Raw genomic sequence first — 20909 nt, 5'->3', positions numbered from 1 at the left:
CTGACTTGTTGTCAGTCCACTCTGTTATCCAATCCCTGATTTTGATGTTTCTCTTTCTTTCAGCTTTAGCATCTCGACCCCCTTCCTAATATTTTCTTGACTTTTGCAAATTAAATCAAATTTGCAATCATTTTAATAGAATTATTTTCTATTATAAAAATAAAATCTTCTAAATGTCATTTCAAAAGCCCCAAACTGCAATATTATTGTGTCTTCACAATGAGAAACTATACACCAACAATTAATGCTATGTAAAGTTTTAATGTGTTGAATTTAAGATATGCAATCAAATGCCTACTCTAGGTATTATTATTAGATGAGCCAACTTCTGGATTGGATCCGTATTCTAGACACCAAGTGTGGTCTCTCCTGAATGAACGCAAAGCAGATCGAGTCATTTTATTCACTACCCAGTTCATGGATGAAGCTGATATCCTTTCTGGTGAGCAGACCTCACACTGAAGTAGATCAGAATGTAGGAACCAAGAGAAACTATAGAAATAGTACTTATTGTAATTTTATTTCTTCACCTACCATTATTTCTCCTTCTGTTCTCATCGATCAGAAAGGTATTTTATTCAAATGCACTAAGTCAGATGATCCATGTAACTTCTTAAATCCAGTCACACATATAACACACACTATGCATCAGTCTGCTTCTCCTGCCAATTTCAGAATTTTCATGCATTGCAGCTGTTCCTCTCTCCCCTACTAAGCCCATTGAACCTTTTACTCATCTTTTACTTTACTCATCTTTTACTTTTACTTACTTTTTAGATCTGTCAATGTTACTTCCTTTCTTTTTACTTGTATATTGGTTTTTCTATCTGCAGATATTATTTGTCTGTCTGTCTGTCTGTCTGTCTGTCTGTCTGTCAGTCTGTCTGTCTATCTATCTATCCCTCCTACTGCCCTTCCCCTGAGATCTCCAAAGTCCTTCCACCTCTATGATTCTATTCCCATCCCCAATTCAATGAAATCTCAAATAAAAACATTTTGATGTGGATATGTAAAAGTTACCATTTAGCCACTGTTAGCTCATCCTATCTTAAAAGTGCATGCTAGGTAGCTTGTCTACTTTTAATTTTCTCATTTTCTATGTCAGTAAGAATTAGGTCGAATCCTATGCCAATCACTATGAATATTTTATGCCAAACCAGTGCTTTATTTTCTGTATCAACTCCACTAAATCTCCAACAATTATATTATTATTATTATTATTATTATTATTATTATTATTATTATTATTATTATTATTAATTGGATTTGTATGCCGCCCCTCTCTGCAGACTCGGGGCAGCTAACAACAATGATAAAAAACAACATGCAACAATCCAATTTAATAAAACAACTAAAAACCCTTATTATAAAAACCAAACATACACACAAACATACCATACATAACTTGTAATGGCCTAGGGGAAGGAATATCCTAACTCCCCCGTGCCTGGTGACAAAGCTGGGTCTTGAGTAATTTGCGAAAGACAAGGAGGGTGGGGGCCGTTCTAATCATTGAATTTGGAAAATAGAGTTTATTATCAAATGAGATAAACAAAAAAATGCTGTTTGCTCTTTCTGTAGACAGGAAAGCTATAATCTCACATGGGAGGCTTCAATGTGTTGGTTCATCCCTGTTCTTGAAGAAAAAATGGGGCATTGGCTATCATTTAAGGTACTAGTAATATTTATTTATTTATTTATTCGATATTTTTTATGCCACCCTTCTCCTTAGACTCAGGGTTGCTTACAACACGTTAGCAATAGTACATTTTTTAACAGAGCCTGCATATTGCCCCCACATACCGGGTCCTCATTTTACCCACCTCGGAAAGATGGAAGGCTGAGTATTAGTGTTATGGATATACTTTTGTTGTAGTGTAAAAGCTTAATATTAATTTTATGCTGGAATATTTAATCAATTATTTCAGTCCTTCATTTGTTCTTTTCAGATTTACATTTTGCTTTTCAATTTTGAAATACAGACACTTTAAGGCAATTTAATTAAATGCAAAAACAAAATGGAGAAAAGTAATATAGAACCATATTAAGAATAAAAATAGTGAAATAATAAATATATTTAAAGTTTGTTTGAAGGTGTGCTTGAATTGTAAGTAAGAAAGACACTGAGCAGCATACTTGAAGAGGAAGTTTGGAGTTTCCACTAGTCATATCAATTAAATGTGTGCAGAAATGTATAGAAGGGCCTCACAAAGGCAAGACTTCAAAACAGAGCGGCTCAATTTGATTGGGGGACAAAACTGTTCTGTCCACACCCATAATGCAATGCCCTGCACCCCCCTGCACATGCGCACATACTCTCCCCATGCTGCCCCCCACCTGCATGTGTACTGAAGCCTCCAAAGCCTCTGGATGGTGAAAAACTGATTCTGGCTTATTTTTGGTCTTCCAGACAGTGAGGGAGAGGTCCTTTTTGCCTTCTCCAAGCTTCAGGAAAGCCTCTGGAATCTGTGATGGCAAAAAACAGATGGTTGGACTGTTGGGTCCATTTTTCACTCTCCTCAGGTTCTGGAGGCTTTCCTGAAGCCTAAGGAAGGTGAAAAATACCTCCTCCTCCTCCTCCGGAATGCCAAAAATCAACTGGCCAGCACGTGCATGCATACTGGAGCTGACATAGTGCGACATCTCATGTGCCCTCAGATATGGCTCTGCATGCCACCTGTGGCACGCGTGCCTTAGGTTTGCCATCATAGGACAAGATGAATCAGACAAAATGTATCTCTAATACTATGTAGAATTGGGTCACTATATTTTGAAAGCTATATGATAAAGTTGGGTAAAGTGCAGAAGAGGACAAGTAGAAATGTGTGTTTCTGTGTGTTGAGTTTTGTTGTAAGGTTTGGCTATAATGTAAAGTACTCTATAAAATGTTCCCTCGATTTTCGCAGGTCCAAACTTCGCGAAAAGTCTATACCACGTTTTTTCAAAAAATATTATTTAAAAAATACACTATGGTTTTTTTGCACACCAAGGGTTTTCTGGAGCTGCCCGGTGTACAATACTGTGCGTTTTAACTCTCCTCCTCCCCACTCCACCTCAACTGTCCTGCTTCTTTAAATAAAAGCTCCATTTCCACCCCAGCCTTCTGATCCCACCCCTTTAATTCTCGGAGCGTTGGTACGCTCCAATTGAACCCGAGCCTTACTGCTGCCCGCCGCCACTACAGCAAAAGCAGCAAAGCCCCCTGCTTGCCGCCCTGTTGCCACTGTGGGTTCTGTGGGTAAGTAAAACCAGGAATGAAGGAGGGAGGGGGAGGAAGGAGGGAAGGAAAGAAAGGGAGCATCTCTACTTTGCGGAAATTGGACTTTCGTGGGCAGTCTTGGAACGCATCCCCCACGAAAATCGAGGGAACACTGTATTGGAGAAAAAAGACAACTCAGGGATTTAACATTATGAATGGCACAGAGGGCACATACAGGAAAAGTTTGATCCACTGAAAAACACTAGGACTAGAAGTGAGTGGAAGAGGTTTCAGAACAGATAATGCATCCTTAACCTGTAGGTATTAATTGTTTTAACAGATGGTGATGGTCCTTAATTTGGAATTTTTTTTCCAAAAGGAATAGATGAATTCATGGAGGAAAAGTCTACTAAGAGCTATGAATTCTAAATATTCAATTTTGCCTCCAAATATCATTGGGAATATCATTTGGCTGTACACTGATTGCAAAACTCCCAAAAGCCCTTGATTAGGTATTATGGGAAACAAAATACTGGACTATTGATCCAACAGGATTACTCATTTTATAAAATTAATGTAAGAAGATGAGTCATTATTTAAAATTCTTTTAAGAATCCAGTATTTTTGAATTCCAATATAAATATACTTTAACATACCCTGCCTTCAAGGTGAAACGATGAAAATATGTTTTATGATCTACTTTCATATTTGCCAAATGTTTTGAGTATATCACATATACTCCAATCAAATCTGGTTTAAAGTGCATTTGAAAGAAAACAAAGATTTTTATATGCTATTGTTTTAATTAAATATAAAGGAAGATGCATTAGTGAGACAATTGTAAGCTAGGCTATAGCCTATTTTATTTAAAAAATGTTTTAATTGTAGCAAGTCAACTCTGGTACCAGCACTAAGTTGCTTCATGGATGCATGAGATAAGCTGAACTTTATTTTTCGTTGAAAGGGTTCATTGAATACTCTGAATAAATTGGACTTTGCTGTGGATCAGGGGAGAAATTCAAAATTTTTCCCTACCCATTCTGTGGGTGTGGCTTGGTGGGTGCAGCAGGGGAAGGATATTGCAAAATCCCCATTCCCTCCTCACTCCTGTGGGAAGGATATTGCAAAATCCCCATTCCCACCCCACTCTGGGGCCAGCCAGAGGTGGTATTTGTCAGTTCTCTGAACTACTCAAAATTTTTGCTACCAGTTCTCCAGAACCTGTTAGAACCTACTGAATTTCACCCCTGCTTCAGACCTAAATTTTTGTTTAATATCAATAGGATGCATATAAATGATTTTTGTGACTTTGAGAGGATAACATCACTGGTCAAACACCACATCCCTGCTGCAAAAAAATCAGGACAACGTGAGAATGAACTGAGCTATATCCTGCCCTTACAAAATGTGGATACGTTTTCAGGTAATTTTCAAGCTGTATAAACAAAATGAATTTAACTGTAGCTTCTTAAAGGACCCAAATAGTTGAGATCATATGAACCATCCTTTCCTGGACAACAGAGGAAGGTTGAAATGAAGCCAGATAAAATTTGGTATTACCCTAAGTTCGATCCTTTGAGCAACATACAATTAAAACATAATAAAATCCATTTAAAAATCAAGTTCGTAATTAACATTTCATATTAACCACACCCCAGACACACATTACAAAACAGCTAAGTAGCCTGCAAGCTCCAACTACTCAGGATATCACCTCCAGTCCACAAACATCAACTAATCAGCATACATCAATTACATCAACGACCCTAGCTGTTACCCCATTGTCTAACCAGGAAGTTTCAACACAGCTTGCAGCTGCTGAGCCATCAAACCACACCCGCCCACCAGTATTTATAGAGGGAAGGCAGCTCAGGTCTCACTGTGTTTGCCCTAGAACAAGGACAGAAGCACCAGCCTGAAAATGACGAGTGGGACCTCATTGAAACATCACCAGAAATCTCTAAATCCTACATGGGAAGAAACCCGAATATGCCAAGACCTTCATACCTGTACCTGTGAAAATCTATGAAAACATTATATATATATATATATATATATATATATATATATATATATATATATATATATATATATTTGTTTTCGTAAATTTTCACGGGTATATGTATGTAGATTGTTCTGAGTTCGGGTTTTGCCCTGTGTAATATTTTGCATGTTTATGCGACGTTTCAGTGAAATCACATCCACCTTCATCAGGCTGAAGTTTCCAAGCTTCGTGCTGTTGTAAAATGGAAGTAGGAAAGTGTCCTCCCCGTAGAGGTAAGATATTTGTTTTCGTAAATTTTCACGGGTATATGTATGTAGATTGTTCTGAGTTCGGGTTTTGCCCTGTGTAATATTTTGCATGTTTATGCGACGTTTCGGTGAAATCACATCCACCATCATCAGGCTGAAGTTTCCAAGCTTCGTGCTGTTGTAAAATTGCCTGCTGTGTAGAAACTTCCTGGTGAGTCAGTGGGGTAACAATTGGGGTCGTTGATGTAGCTGAGGTATGCTGATTAGTTAATGGTTGTAGATTAGGCGTGATATCCTGAGTAGTTGACGTCAAAGCTACAGGACATGAAATTGATTTCGACAGTACCAAATTAATTTCCAAAACAGAACACTACAGCAAAAGAATAATCATGGAAGCCATCGAGATAGAAAAACATCCCCAAAATATGAACAAGCGGGATGATACCTCTCACTTACCAGACATCTGGAAACCAGCCCTCAAACGTATCCCAGTCATAGAAACCAGACTCAGAACACACATTGTAAAACAATCAAGTAGCCTGCAAGTTTCAACTACTCAGGATATCACGCCTAATCTACAACCATTAACTAATCAGCATACCTCAGCTACATCAACGACCCCAATTGTTACCCCACTGACTCACCAGGAAGTTTCTACACAGCAGGCAATTGCTGAGCCATCACACCACACCCAGCCACCAGTATTTATAGAAGGAATGCAGCTCAGGTCTCGCAGTGTTCGCCTGAGAACAAGGACAGAAACACCAGCCTGAAGATGACGAGTGAGACCTCGTCGAAACGTCGCCAGAAATTTCCAAATCCTACACGGGAAGAAACCCGAATATACCAAGACCGTCATACCTGTACCCGTGAAAATCTACGGAAACACACACACCCACACACACACATATATATATATATCACATATTTTTGCTGAATATTTAAAATTAAGGGAGACTAGGATAGCGCTATTTCGGCCTTGTTCTGGTGTATATATGTATATATACACACACACACCTACACTTCCTTATCAGCAAAAATATGTTACACATAGAATATAGTTTGTTGGCTATAAAAATTTAACTGGCTTGGATATGGCCTCTGGGGGGGCTGAGAGGCAAAAGGGAAGCAGTACGCTCCCTCTCATAGTAGGATATACCAGGGTGGTTCGAGAGAGAAAATATATATATACTTCTTCCTTGGTATAAGCTAAGACAGGAGGAGCTCAGTTTATTCCCAGGCTCAGTTTAAATTAATATGTATCTTCCAAATACTGTACTTTTTAGTGATCTACTGAAATAAAGTTGCTTTGGGAGGAATGAATATATTAAAGAATACAATGATTTCAATGGATTTTCTTTTAAAAATGCTAGCATATTATCTAATGTCCATTTCACAATCCTTTGATGAAGTTTCTGCACTAAATTAACCAGCATACTTCTTATTAAATTAGTCTGCTTTTTATATAATCACATAATACCATTGTCTATTAATTAGTAAATAAAAACTTCCATTATATTTTAAATCTCTTTTTCTGTCCTGGGCAGTCAAGAGACAGTGTTATCTTTTGGTTTACGAACAATCACTTTATAAACAAAGAATAGTATTTTTTTTAAAAAAGATTCTGTAGGTAGAGTGAAATAAACCAAATTTTTAAAATGAACTTTACCTTTATTGGATTGATTGTTTTTATGTTTCTGAAAAGGTGTCACTTTGGATATATTGATTAATTTTCTCAATCATATTACAACTGGTTTTTCATAGGCTCAGGAAGTAAACATTAAAAGCAAATCTTAAGAACAGTTCACCTAACATTTCACTTTCTTTCAATTAAATGAAATTACACAAAATTCCAACGAGTATTTTCTCCTTTCCTTTAAGTGGAAAGAATGTGTCAATAGATATGTTTTATCTTGCCCAACACATAGATTTGTTCTGTGATATGGATCTTCAAAGAAACCTAGGGGTCATTAATTATGGAGTTACCATGACGACTCTGGAAGATGTCTTCTTGAGGCTAGAAGGAAATGAAAATATGAAGGAAGAAGGTAGAGTATTGTTTTCAGTATTGTATTATTTTCAGGCTTCCTGCTGAGAAAATGGTGTATTTGGGCAGAGAACTATCAGAAAACTCAAGGAAGGTGCTAGACTGGGGCTCAGTAATCTGCAGCTCCAGAGCTGCAGGGGGCTCTTTGGGCCCTCTGCCCTGGTTCCCTATCATCCTGTCATGGGAGAGGGATAAAAGAGCCATCGTCCTATTGTGGCAGTGGCATGGTTGGAGCCTTTGTGCATCCCTGCATTTGCCTTTGTGCAGCAATAGCATTCCACCTGGGAGATTTGCTGTTGCAAAGACTGCTGGAAGAGAATGAAGGGAGTGGATCTTTCTGTGTGGGTGCCATCCCCCAAGCCTGGCCTTCTTCCTCCCTTGTTGGCGGAGCCAAGAGAAAGAAGGGGGTGGCATGGAGAACTGCTCCCTTCCCCTGCTGAGTGCCGAACACAATAGCCCAGCTGGAGGGAAGACCCAATACCCCCTTCATGTCCTGCCATTTCTCTCACACCACCTTCACAATGGGGGAGATTGGATTCCCTCCTCCTTCTGGAGCCCATTCCCTGCCCCACTTACCCCTGGCAGCACTCTCTCTTCTCCCCTCTATCTCACGGCGGATAGATGAGACAGAGAGAGAGAGCTAAAATACTGTACTTTTTAGTGAGAAAAAGCAAGAAGGAAATAGACAGAGAGGGAGAAAGAGATGAGCGGGAGGCACTGATGGGCTACCAATTTTTTTTAATTTTTTTAAAAATATACTTTATTAATTTATTAAGAATGGGGAAGGGGAATAGGAATACAAAAAGAATAAGAGGGGTGCAAAACAAGAGATCTTTTTACATAATTACATATATAAATTGTTGTATATTCATTTCAAGCATTTATCTATAGATATTTACATTGTATTCAGTATTCGTAATTATTTAATCTCATATCTATGAAATGTGTTAATTTAAGGATAAAGTAGTGCTTTGATATATGTGTTAAGAGATAGATGATATAGTAGAAGTTTTAGATGGGATAAGGGAGGGGGGGTAGTACCTGCTAGATAGCAGGCGTATATATTTTGACAACTTAGTTTTGGTTATATTTATTAAGTTTGTGTATTAAAGATACTTGTGAGTTATGTTGTTAGTAGGTTGTCGATAGATATCGGTTGGATTAAACTTAGACAGAGCGTGTGTTTTGATTTTAGTCGGTATTTTTATTGTATATATTTTTCTTTTGGTGTAGGATAAGGAGTTTTAGTTGGTTTCTGTTTTATTATTTTTAAGATTAGATAGCCATCTGTACCATTTCTCCCAGGCCTTGTAGAACTCAGAATCATTTTTGTTTTGTATTTCCATTGTTATTTTGGATAATTCAGCGCATTCCATAATTTTACTGATAATAGTTAAATTTGTCGGGATATCTTCTTTTTTCCATTGTTGGGCATATGTTAGTCTAGCGGCAGTCAGTATTTGGATAATAAGGTATCTGTCTTCTTTATTTAATTTCTGTCTAAAAATGCCTAAAAGGAACAGTTCTGGCTACCAAAATTTTTACTACCACACCGCTTATGCATTTTCCTTCAACATCTTTCAGTGCAAATTGGGTGCTCTGGGGTGGAGTTCCAAATTTTGCTACCAGTACTGCATTCCTGACCGTACCCATAGGAGCCCATCACTGGAGGGAGGGGTGAGAGAGGGAGATGAGAGAGGGAAAGGGATAGAGATAGGGCAATACCTATTTCCCATAGAAAACATGGGGAGACAAAAAAACCAAGAGAGGCATGTCTGGGAGGGGCAGTTTGTCATGTGACTGGGTGGGAGTGAGTAACATCAAGTTGGCCATGCACACCTTGGTTTTGTGGGTCCTAGTGTTTTGTTTTCTATGGGAAACGGGCCCAAGTGACTCTTGGAGTGTTTAAGGTTGCAAGTTCCTGTGCTGGACTGATCTTTCAGTAACAGGTGAGATAGCCAATAGGAAGAATAGGATGTGGTAAGGGGACAGAGCAAGCATGGATAAACAAGATTTTCCTTCAGTTGGACTTAAAATAATGGTTTGACTTTGAAAATGCTTTTAGATTATGGAATTCTTCATGGAGGGGAAGCGGCTGGGAAGGATGAAACAGAACAGGATCAGCTGATGCTCTCAGACATGGGAAAGGTGACCATGAAAGGCACAGAGCTCTGGAGACAACAAGTTTACGCCATTGCAAGAATGCACTTTCTAAGTCTCAAAAGAGAGGGCAAAATATGGGGAGCCTTGTGAGTGTCTTTAAAAAAAACCAATTTATCCATTTTATATTTAATGCAAAAGACTAGTATGGAAGACTAGATCATAGGCTCTGATTACAGAGTAAATTTGCCTCCATTAACCTTGAGTAAGGTAAAGAAAAAACAGGTTTTAGTAACCCTTCAAAGTTGCAAACCTACAGTGGTTAGAAGAAAGTTCAAGAGAAGTTAATGATATTTCGCATTTCTCCTTCTAAGTTTGGAAAGAGAAAAATGATCTCAGATAGGGGGCATGCAAGGCAAGAATTTTTTTTATTTTTCACTCCAATGACATATGCAAAATAACATACCATCAATCTGAAAATACATTACAATAATATTTTCTTTTAACTGTGGTATTCATGATCGATCCAATGCTGCCTCAAATACAATTGACATCTGGACAAGAATAATTACTCAAATTTCTTTTGTATATTTTAAGTGCTATTAACTAATACAATTTTTAAGTTGCTTCTTTTCTAATCAAATAAAAACCTCATAACCTAATCAAAAATAAATCACTGTAACCGTAATATAGACATCATACCCACTCCATTTTGTATTAACATAATTTATAACTTTCTGCACATTTACAGAAAGCCATAAACTACATATTATAATCCAAACTCCAAAACCTTACTTAGATTTTGTAGTTATAGTATTCCTAGAATCGATGTTACATATCATCATTAATAAACTTCCTTAAAGATAAAAAAAGATAAAAATCATCCATTATAATCATCATTATTTCTTATTTCTTACTTTGATAATTCTATTATCCCATTATATTATAATTCATCCTTATACATAATTACATGATATTTGCTTATCTTATAATTAAACCTAAACCATATTTTATGTTAGAAAACTTTCTTAGAAAAAAGAATAGCAGACAACCATTGTAATCAACATTATTTCTTATTTTAATAATAGAATTTTAGAAATCCTATATCCCATTATATCATAATTATCATAATTCATCCACATACCTTATTCTCATAGACTTTGCCTATCTTATCAGCAATCTTATCTTTTGATTAAACCTTCTCACATATGAGATTCCTTCTCAAAATTTTCCACCTTTCTCCTACTCATACTAAAGATATTAAAAATATTAATCATTCTTAATAATCATAACCATTTTCAATTTTCTCTTCCTTATTTTATCATTCCATTTTTATATTGTTTATCCCTAAAAAATTAAAAAACAAAACACATCTTAATTGAACATTGTTACATACATAACATATTTCTTGCAGATTCACTTCCCCTCCATATTTCCCAATCCTATCACCCATTTCTATATTCATTTTTCCCATGTATTTTCCTATAATAAAATTCCAATTAAATTTAAAATTCATTATTTAGTTCCCATAATTCCAGTTCATCATTTTGCATAGTCTTATTCTTTTGTAGATTTATAACTTTATAGTAAGACTCAGACTTCTTCTTTTTAACACTACTGCTGCCATCTGTATTTTCCATATCCATATTCCTTATAGTACCTTAAGCTTCTTTTCCGGTAATATTTTCCAATGTATCCTCAGTCAGTTCAGTTATCTCATCTCTCAAAAATTCCCTCCTTCCAAACTGAAGCTGACGACCTCCTTTCTTCACAAAAATAAATATGTAGCCATAACACCTCCACCAATGCCAGCATCTGTTAGAAACATCTTTACAATAACTCCTTGCAATAGGTCCTCCAACCAAAAGATGGCAGTCTTTCATATCTCTCAGTGTAAAATACTCCTCTTCATTTAATGTAAAAAAGAAAGAGAAAATAGCTTCCATAAAGCTAAAATAAAATAGCTTCCATAAAGCCGCCCCGAGTCTGCGGAGAGGGGCGGCATACAAATCTAAATAATAAAATAAATAAATAAATAAAAATATAATAAAAATAAGAAAGAAGTAATTTAGTCTCCAATTTAACAATCCAAATTGAAAATCGTTAAACCTCTTAGTAATCCGATCTTGGGCAGTTTGCTGCATTCTGAAGCTTTTTTTGCTATTCGCCCCATCACTAAATAGCCACTTCTGCTTCCATTTCCAGGAACTTTAGTTCCGTTAAAAATAAAAATATTAAAAAAATAAATTTGAAATCCTTTTGGCCGTCCTCACTCACCAGCACATCATTTGATCTTTTCTTCACCTTGCCAGTGCTTTGAATCATCCTCTTTCCAGGTGTTACCACTTGTTTTCCATTGTCTCCGCATCTGGTGCCTGCTCAGGAATGGCTGCCTGGCTGGCTTCACACCACCGCCGGCGCAAGACTAGGCCGATTCATCTGGTGGGGTATGCCAACCCCTAACCAGACCCTCTGTAGTGTCCCCTGTGTCACCTCCCCTCCAGGGAGGATTGAGTCTGGTTCAAGAGAAACAGAACCCCCAGACAGAGCCCCCCCCCCAACGCAGAGGGGAGACTCCAGGCTCCCACAGCCATTTCACCCCGTGGGATAGGGGGCATTAATCAATTGTTCCAGCTACAGTGATACCTCTACTTACGAACTTAATTTGTTCCCTAACCAGGTTCTTAAATAAAAATGTTTGTAAGAAGAAGCGATTTTCCCCATAGGAATCAATGTAAAAGCAGATAATGCATGCAATTAGGGAAACCACAGGGAAGGTGGAGGCACTGTTTCCTTCCAGGAGATTCCCAGAGAGGCACCACTGAGGCTTCTTCCTACCTTTTCCAGTTACAGTTTTGAAGGCTCAGGTTGGTAAGTGGAAAATGGTTCTTGAGAAGAGGCAAAAAAATCTTGAACACCTGGTTCTTATCTAGAAAAGTTCATAAGTAGAGGTGTTTGTAGGTAGAGGTATCACTGAACTTCATTTTCCTTGCTATGCTTCCAAACTACCCCAGCACTTACTCTACCCCAGCCTAGAGCTGGCATATTTATATTGCTTCTTTGAAATTGAAAAACACCCCCACAATATGAATAAACGTGATGCTATCAGACATCTGGAAACGTATCCCAGACATGAAAACTAAAACCAGACCCAGAACAACAGAGGATACCACCACCAATCACCCTCACCAGACCCAAACCCACACCCAACTTACAGACCAAATACAACCACCACTGAGAAGCCAAACCACAGCAGCGCCTTCAACTCCAATTAATCCAATTAATAAATAAACTGCTGCACCCCTCTCTGACACACACCCAAAACAAACTGACACACACCATAAACACATGACCAGAAAACAAACTCGCAGCCAAACCAAAACCCAGGATGTTACACCACAGACATGCATTATAAAACATCTGACTAGTCTGCAGGCTCCAACTACTCAGGATATCCCCCCTACTCTGCAAGCATCAACTAATCAGCATACATCAATTACATCAATTACTCAAAGTGTTATCCCACCAACTAACCAGGAAGTTTCAACACATCTTGCAGCAGCCGAGCCAGCACTCCACACCCACCAACCAATATTTGTAGAGGAAAGGCAGCTCAGATCACGCTTTGTTCACCCTAGCACAAAGCCAAAAGCACCAGCCTGAAGATGATGAGTGGGACCTTGTCAAAACGTCACCAGGAATCTCTGAAACTTACACGGGATGAAACCCAAATATGCCAAGACCTTCATATCTGTACCCATGAAAATCTACAAAAATAAATAAATATAGAGATATAAATAGGGGTAGAAATAGAGATAGATATATAGATTATTATGCTGATTCTGTGCTTCTGTGATTTCTGGTTCTGGTTTCTGCTCCATGGGTATTGTATACATGCATCATGCTTTCTATTACTGTATATAAAGAAATTTATTTTATAAACAAATCCTACTGAATTCTTTACTGGTGAGATAGTTGGTGCCTTGGATTTCTGGAAGCTCTAACACAAAGTCAATGATTACATTAGATAGTTAACAAATGTATAACTATCTGAACAACTGCCATGATTCATTTAACAACTATAGGAAGAAGGGTTGTAAACTGGGGCAAAACTCACTTAATAAATTACATTTTGGGCTCAATTGTGGTTGTAAGGTGAGGACTACCTGTACTTAGTTATGAATAGAATATTCATTCAATGAAATTCCCCAGAAGATTACTGTAGTGTTGGTAGATCTGACCAAAGTAATTTTTAGGATTTGTTTACGGCTTCCTTCTATATACAGAGCACAGAAAAGGAGATCTCAGCAAGTAGTAAACATCTACTTTGGTTTCTACTTTAACAAAACTACTTTGCTTCTTAAAGACATATCAGGGTAATGATGTTTCAACTTTTGCACATTCAACTTTGTACAGAACAAAGTATTCAATGAGAACATTTCATTCATTCAGATTTATGATGTGTTATTTGAGTGTTCCCTTTATTTTTTGAGCAGTATATATATTCCTTGTAAATAAACTACTATATGTTTGTTGTATTTTGCTCCTGGATTGTCTCAAAAATAGTCACACTGTGTGCAATCTGACAAAACATTTTAAAACTTTGATATACCGTATTTTTCAGAGTATAAGATGCACACACCCCCCCCCCCCAAAAAGAGGCTGAAAATTTGGGTGCATCTTATGGTCCGAATGTAGCTTTTTCCAAGTTTTTTTCCCGAGCCCTAATGAGGTGCTAATGATCTTCTCAGCTTTCAGGATTTTTTCATTACTATTCTGAAGTTTTTTTCTAGCCCTAAGTCTTTTGCAAACTTGTTTTCATTGCTATTCCCATTTAAAAAAGTTTGTTTCAACCCTAACAAGGTGCTAACAACCTTCCCGATTTGCAGGATTTTTTCATTCTTACTCTGAAGGTTTTTTTCCCAGCCCTAAGTCTTTGTAGGCTTGGTTTCAGTGCTATGCCCTCTGAATAAGATTTTTTTCCAGCCCTAACCAAGGGATAAAATGATCTGCTGAATTTGACCAGACTAAGAACGCTAGCCAGATAAATACCTGGTAGGTAGACTTTTTCCTCTATTTTCCCCTCCAAAACTAAGGTGTGTCTTATACTCAGAAAAATACAGTAAATAGGAATCTTTATGGATGACTGAAGTTGCTCTCCAGTCCTTCAAGAATTCTGATAACACACTTCATTCATTATCAAATGTTTCTGCTCTATAATGCCTAATGTTATAAATGCAATGGAATGGAACTGATCAAACTTCACTTTTTTCCTATACTTAATCAGTATTTCATTATCATAGGCTACTACTTACTGCAGTTTTATCATCACCTTATATTTTCCAACTTGCAAGCTATGCTCTTTCGTCCAATCTTCACTATGAAGAGATTCATCCTGGGCTTTATTTTGAGCCAGGGAAACAGTCTTTCAAATGGACATCAGGACTTCTGGTCCTTAATAATACAGGTAAGAATGCAAAACAAAATTTGAGACATTGTTTTATGATATTCCTAACTGGGGTTCAATTCTGTTGGCTCCTAAATTGGCTTAAGAACTTTCTCATGAACATGAGCTGAACTTAAACCTGCTGAAGAATAAAGTCAGAGACTGGTGAGATAGTTGGTGCCTTACTGATTTTTTTATATTTAGCTTCAGGATACAAGAGTAAGACCTAGTAGAATTCTAAACTGAACCATCTCTGTTCATAGGCATTGCTAAATAATACCACTTTTAAGAACTTTGGGCACAGTCTTATTTTAAAATGATCTGATTGGAGAAAATCAGGATGAATCCAAGTGGTTTATGCTTGGAGATCCAACCCCTTTCTACCAGCCAAAGAAAGAAAAGGCAAAAAAGACAGAGAGGGGATTGGGTGACAAAGAAATTGAATCTCACACTGAAACCTCAAGAGGATACCTGAACTATAACAAAAAGTTTAGCTCAGGTACAGTACAATAAATCTAAAAGGAGATTCCCTCCCATTCCTTTGCTGAGCTAGGATACATTTTGCTCCAAAACAGTTTCAACCATGTTTTAGCAATTTAGAATTCAGCAGTTTGTTGGCTTAAAATATCTAAAATGCATAAGTACCACAATTTATGATTTTCAAATTGGGAATCTCTGCCCTTAGTGCTAGTTTGCAAAACACAAATTTTAAAAAGAGGAGCAGAAAATGTCTATACTGCAGTGGAGGGTCAGTTCATTGAGCAAATTGTGCAATCTCTCTTATTCTTAAAAGGCATTTAGAAACCAGCTTATCATTCATAAAATACTGTATTAAGCAACATGGACAACTCAATAATTAGAAAACCTTTCTAAAATTGTTCCTTCTAAAGTTGTGTATCTTCTTATAGTGATTGGCGCCCTCAGCATATTTAATTTCCTAGAGACAATACCTACTGAATTATATTATCATTTATTATTTATTTATTATTTATTATTTAGATTTGTATGCCGCCCCTCTCCGCAGACTCGGGGCGGCTCACAACAAAGTGAAAACAATTTACAACAAATCTAAATTACTGCTTAAAAACATAAAGTCAGTGTGTAAGAAATGTACCTTATATGAGCTTCATTAAGGAGGATTATGCTGGCTGAGAAATTTCATTCAGCAACATTTGGAGGCCAATATTTTTCCATCCTAATGGCTTTACAGATATAATTTCATTTAAATTCCGTATTGTTCATTGTTTGGATGCTCTCTGTTTGCTCTGCAAATTCATTTTATCATTTTTTTTCTTTTCCAGGTGAAAAAATTGATAATTTTATCCAGGCACTGAAAAGTCAAAACATCCTGATGGACGTCATCTCTGGTGACATAGTCAGTGACCAGCTGGTTCACAATGGGGCCATAAAAGTAGACATTGAAAACAAGGTAACTGCCAGCTCCGAAACTGTTCTGTCTCCCCCTTTTTTCCCTTTTCTGTAGTTTTCTACATTCTTTCACATGGCTTCAGGCTTGACAAAGCTTAAAACCAAAAGGGGGGGGGGCTGTTTCTAATTAAAACAAACTGGTTCATTCTTGGACATTCCAACTGCTGGCTCCGAAACTGTTCTGCCATAGTGGAGCAATATTTGAAGTGCTTTGTCAACTATCAGGAAACAATCTCAGCAGAGTTACTACCATGAGGTAGCATACAACAATGTGGGACACAGTAGTACTGGCCTGACTCCTTCCCAAGTCACCACTAACATGGAGTCACTGGTGAAATTGATGAAGTTGTTGAAAAAAGCATGTGTAAATACCAAGCAAGCTATAAGGGAGGCAGCAAAATCCCATAAAGAGCAGGCCAACAAGAAACAATCTCTGCAACCACAATATAAGATGGGGGATCCACAAAGGACTTAAAGTTAAAACTAGCTTTGAAGAAACTTGGTTTGAAGTTTTAGGGCCATTCCCTATAGTGAAAGTAACCAACCCGGTCATTGTACAACTCAAACTCCCCAGGTTACTAGGCAAAGTGCATTTGGTTTTTCACAGTAGCCTATTAAAGTCGGCAGTGAGTTCCCAAGTCCAATCAGCAAACTGGGCACCATCCAAGCACTTGTAATCAAGAATCAAACACATTACAAGGTAAATAAGATCTTAGACTCAAGGGTATATAGGGGTCATTTGCAGTATTTGTTGCACTTGAAGGGATACCCCATTTCGGAGGCCACTTGGGTGAAGAGTTGGAAGGTGAATGCAGATAGCCTAGTAAAGCAATTCCATGATGTACCCCCAAAAACTGAAAGGTCTTCCTGGGGGAGGGGGAAGAGGTTAGGAATACAGTGGAACCTCGACATACGAGCAGCTCTACTTACGAGCTACTCGAGATACGAGCTGGGAGAGGAGAGAAATTTTTGCTCGACTCCCGAGCTCAAATCCGGGATACGAGCCGAGAAGAGCCGGGCTGGCTTGCTTTGCTTCCTTCCCGAGCTGATGCAGAGCCGAATAAAGCATCACGCCCCCCTGACGCTTTCGGCGGCTTCCGAAGCGACGCTGGGCTCTTTTGCCGCCAAAAGCGTCAGGGGGGCGTGACGCTTTGTTCGAGTGGCTCACTCCGGAAAGGAAGGAAAGTAAACCAGCCCGGCTCTTCTCGGCTCCTATCCCGGCAGTTGGTGAGTGGAGAGGCGGTCGCCTCCCCTGCTGCCCCACTCTGGGGGTCCTTGGCTTCTGCTGGGGGTGGGGGGGTCCGCGCACATCGAAGAGGCATCTCTCGCCTTCTGCCGCTGGCCGCCCGCCGTGCTTTCCTTCTTCCCGTCACGCCTTCCAAAGCAGCGCTGGGTGAAAGAGAGCGGGCGGCCAGCGGCAGAAGGCGAGAGATGCCTCTTCGTGCGCTCGATCTCGGGGGTTGGGGGCGAGCTTGCCACCAGGCTCGGCTGGGGGGGGGCTTGGCTTCTGCTAGGGGGGGGCGGCGGCCGGGTCCGGCTCCCGCCGCTGACGCGCCCCTCTGACGGCGTTCGGCGGCTTCCAAAGCACAGGGAAGGGCTTAAGCCACCGCCTTTTCCCTTCCCTGTGGGAGCGCCAGACCTCTTGTCTGCCCGGCCCGAGGCACGAAACCGCTGTTTATGCCGGGCGGCTCGCCTGGAACGCCAGCAATGCCACCGGGCCGATTGCCGAGTGGGGGCGGGGTGCGGGAGGAGGCAGCGCCCCCCCGGACCCCTCAGGCCGCTCCGCCCGGGATGGGGCTCGACCCGGGTGGAGCGGCCTGAAGGGTCCGGTGCGGCGCTGCCTCCTCCCGCCCCCGCTCGGCAATCGGCCGGGCGGCATTGCTGGCGTTCCAGGCAAGCCGCCCGGCATAAGCAGCGGTTTCGTGGGTGCTGGCAAGCCCCCAGGTCGGCTGCAGTCTCTTAAAACAGCCCCGCCGCTTCTCCGCTGACTCCTGAAGCCAAAAGCCAAAGGCGAACTTCCGCGCTTTAGGAGTCAGCTGAGAAGCGGCGGGGCTGTTTTAAAAGACTGCAGCCAACCTGGGGGACTTGCCAGCACCCACCCCCCAACTCGGAACCACGGCGGCGGAGGAAGGCGAATGCGGCTTGGAAGCTGGGAGGGGGCGGAAGAGCTAAGTGGCCAAAGACGTTCCGCCCCCCTCCCAGCTTCCAAGCGGCGAAGTAACGTGAAGGATTGGAAAGCTGAAAATGCCCGGTTTCAGCTTTCCAATCCTTCACGTTACTTCGCCACTAAATCGTGTGGCACCGAACATGCTTTGGGGGTTTAGCTGGGGAGGAGAAGTAGCACCTTCCAAACCCCCAAAGCATGTTCGCTGCCACACGATTTAGCCAGGAAAGGAGCGAAGGAACGTGGAGGATTGGGGAGCTGAAAACGCCCGGTTTCAGCTTTCCAATCCTTCACGTTACTTCGCCGCTAAATCGTGTGGCAGCTAACATGCTTTGGGGGTTTGGAAGGTGCTACTTCTCCTCCCCAGCTAAACCCCCAAAGCATGTTCGCTGCCACACGATTTAGCGGCGAAGTAACGTGAAGGATTGGAAAGCTGAAACCGGGCGTTTTCAGCTCCCCAATCCTCCACGTTACTTCACCGCTTGGAAGCTGGGAGGGGGGCGGAAGAGCTAAGTGGCCAAAGACGTTCCGCCCCCCTCCCAGCTTCCAAGCGGCGAAGTAACGTGAAGGATTGGAAAGCTGAAACCGGGCGTTTTCAGCTCCCCAATCCTCCACGTTACTTCGCCGCTTGGAAGCTGGGAGGGGGGGCGGAAGAGCTAAGTGGCCAAAGACGTTCTGCCCCCCTCCCAGCTTCCAAGCGGCGAAGTAACGTGAAGGATTTGAAAGCTGAAAACGCCCGGTTTCAGCTTTCCAATCCTTCACGTTACTTCGCCGCTAAATCATGTGGCACCGAACATGCTTTGGGGGTTTAGCTGGGGAGGAGAAGTAGCACCTTCCAAACCCCCAAAGCATGTTCGCTGCCACACGATTTAGCCAGGAAAGGAGCGAAGGAACGTGGAGGATTGGGGAGCTGAAAACGCCTGGTTTCAGCTTTCCAATCCTTCACGTTACTTCGCCGCTAAATCGTGTGGCAGCGAACATGCTTTGGGGGTTTGGAAGGTGCTACTTCTCCTCCCCAGCTAAACCCCCAAAGCATGTTCGCTGCCACACGATTTAGCGGCGAAGTAACGTGAAGGATTGGAAAGCTGAAACCGGGCGTTTTCAGCTCCCCAATCCTCCACGTTACTTCGCCACTTGGAAGCTGGGAGGGGGGCGGAAGAGCTAAGTGGCCAAAGACATTCCGCCCCCCTCCCAGCTTCCAAGCGGCGAAGTAACGTGAAGGATTGGAAAGCTGAAACCGGGCGTTTTCAGCTCCCCAATCCTCCACGTTACTTCGCCGCTTGGAAGCTGGGAGGGGGGCGGAAAAGCTAAGTGGCCAAAGACGTTCCGCCCCCCTCCCAGCTTCCAAGCGGCGAAGTAACGTGAAGGATTGGAAAGCTGAAAACGCCCGGTTTCAGCTTTCCAATCCTTCACGTTACTTCGCCGCTAAATCGTGTGGCAGCGAACATGCTTTGGGGGTTTAGCTGGGGAGGAGAAGTAGCACCTTCCAAACCCCCAAAGCATGTTCACTGCCACACGATTTAGCCAGGAAAGGAGCGAAGGAACGTGGAGGATTGGGGAGCTGAAAACGCCCGGTTTCAGCTTTCCAATCCTTCACGTTACTTCGCCGCTAAATCGTGTGGCAGCGAACATGCTTTGGGGGTTTGGAAGGTGCTACTTCTCCTCCCCAGCTAAACCCCCAAAGCATGTTCACTGCCACACGATTTAGCGGCGAAGTAAAGTGAAGGATTGGAAAGCTGAAACCGGGTGTTTTCAGCTCCCCAATCCTCCACGTTCCTTCGCTCCTTTCCTGGCTAAATCGTGTGGCAGCGAACATGCTTTGGGGGTTTGGAAGGTGCTACTTCTCCTCCCCAGCTAAACCCCCAAAGCATGTTCGCTGCCACACGCGAGCGATCCGGGAGTCCAGGAGGGGGAGAGAAAGAGAAAGAGAGAGGGGGGGGGGAGAGAGAGGAAGAGAGGGATAGAAAGAGAGAGAGAGTGAGAGATGCTCAGTGAGCCTTTCTTTGAAGTTGCCTTTCTTTCTTTCTTTCTTTCTTGCTCTTTTTCTTTCTCTCTTTTACCTTCCCTTCCTCTATTTCTTCTTTTCTTTCTCCTTCCCACCTTCTACCCTCCCTCCCTCCCTTCACTCATTCCTCTCTTACTCTCCCCTTTCATATGTTTCCTTGCTTCCTTCCTCTGTTCCTGTCCTTCCCCCTTTCTTTCTTTCTTTCTTTCTTTCTTTCTTTCTTTCTTTCTTTCTTGCTCTTTTTCTTTCTCTCTTTTACCTTCCCTT

At 40.9% G+C, this 20909-nt stretch overlaps 1 protein-coding gene across 4 annotated transcripts in view; it reads left to right on the top strand.

Annotated features, from left to right (window-relative positions):
• LOC139161325 (ABC-type organic anion transporter ABCA8-like) overlaps positions 1-20909 on the top strand; it is a 95349-nt gene that overhangs the window by 25696 nt on the left and 48744 nt on the right. For all 4 annotated transcript variants that reach the window (XR_011558093.1, XM_070740304.1, XM_070740303.1 and 1 more), the window contains 7 exons: positions 304-442; positions 1582-1672; positions 4483-4622; positions 7381-7500; positions 9565-9748; positions 14903-15066; positions 16347-16474. Coding sequence is in view for 3 of the 4 variants with exons in the window: in XM_070740304.1 (XP_070596405.1) it covers positions 304-442; positions 1582-1672; positions 4483-4622; positions 7381-7500; positions 9565-9748; positions 14903-15066; positions 16347-16474 (966 nt within the window). In the remaining variant the exon portion in view is untranslated. The remainder of the gene's footprint in view (positions 1-303; positions 443-1581; positions 1673-4482; positions 4623-7380; positions 7501-9564; positions 9749-14902; positions 15067-16346; positions 16475-20909) is intronic.

The sequence above is a fragment of the Erythrolamprus reginae genome, chromosome 2 (genome assembly GCF_031021105.1).
Source record: "Erythrolamprus reginae isolate rEryReg1 chromosome 2, rEryReg1.hap1, whole genome shotgun sequence".
Classification (NCBI taxonomy): domain Eukaryota; kingdom Metazoa; phylum Chordata; class Lepidosauria; order Squamata; family Dipsadidae; genus Erythrolamprus; species Erythrolamprus reginae.
The sequence above is the reverse complement of the archived record's forward strand: the minus strand, read 5'-3'. Positions and strand labels throughout refer to the sequence as shown.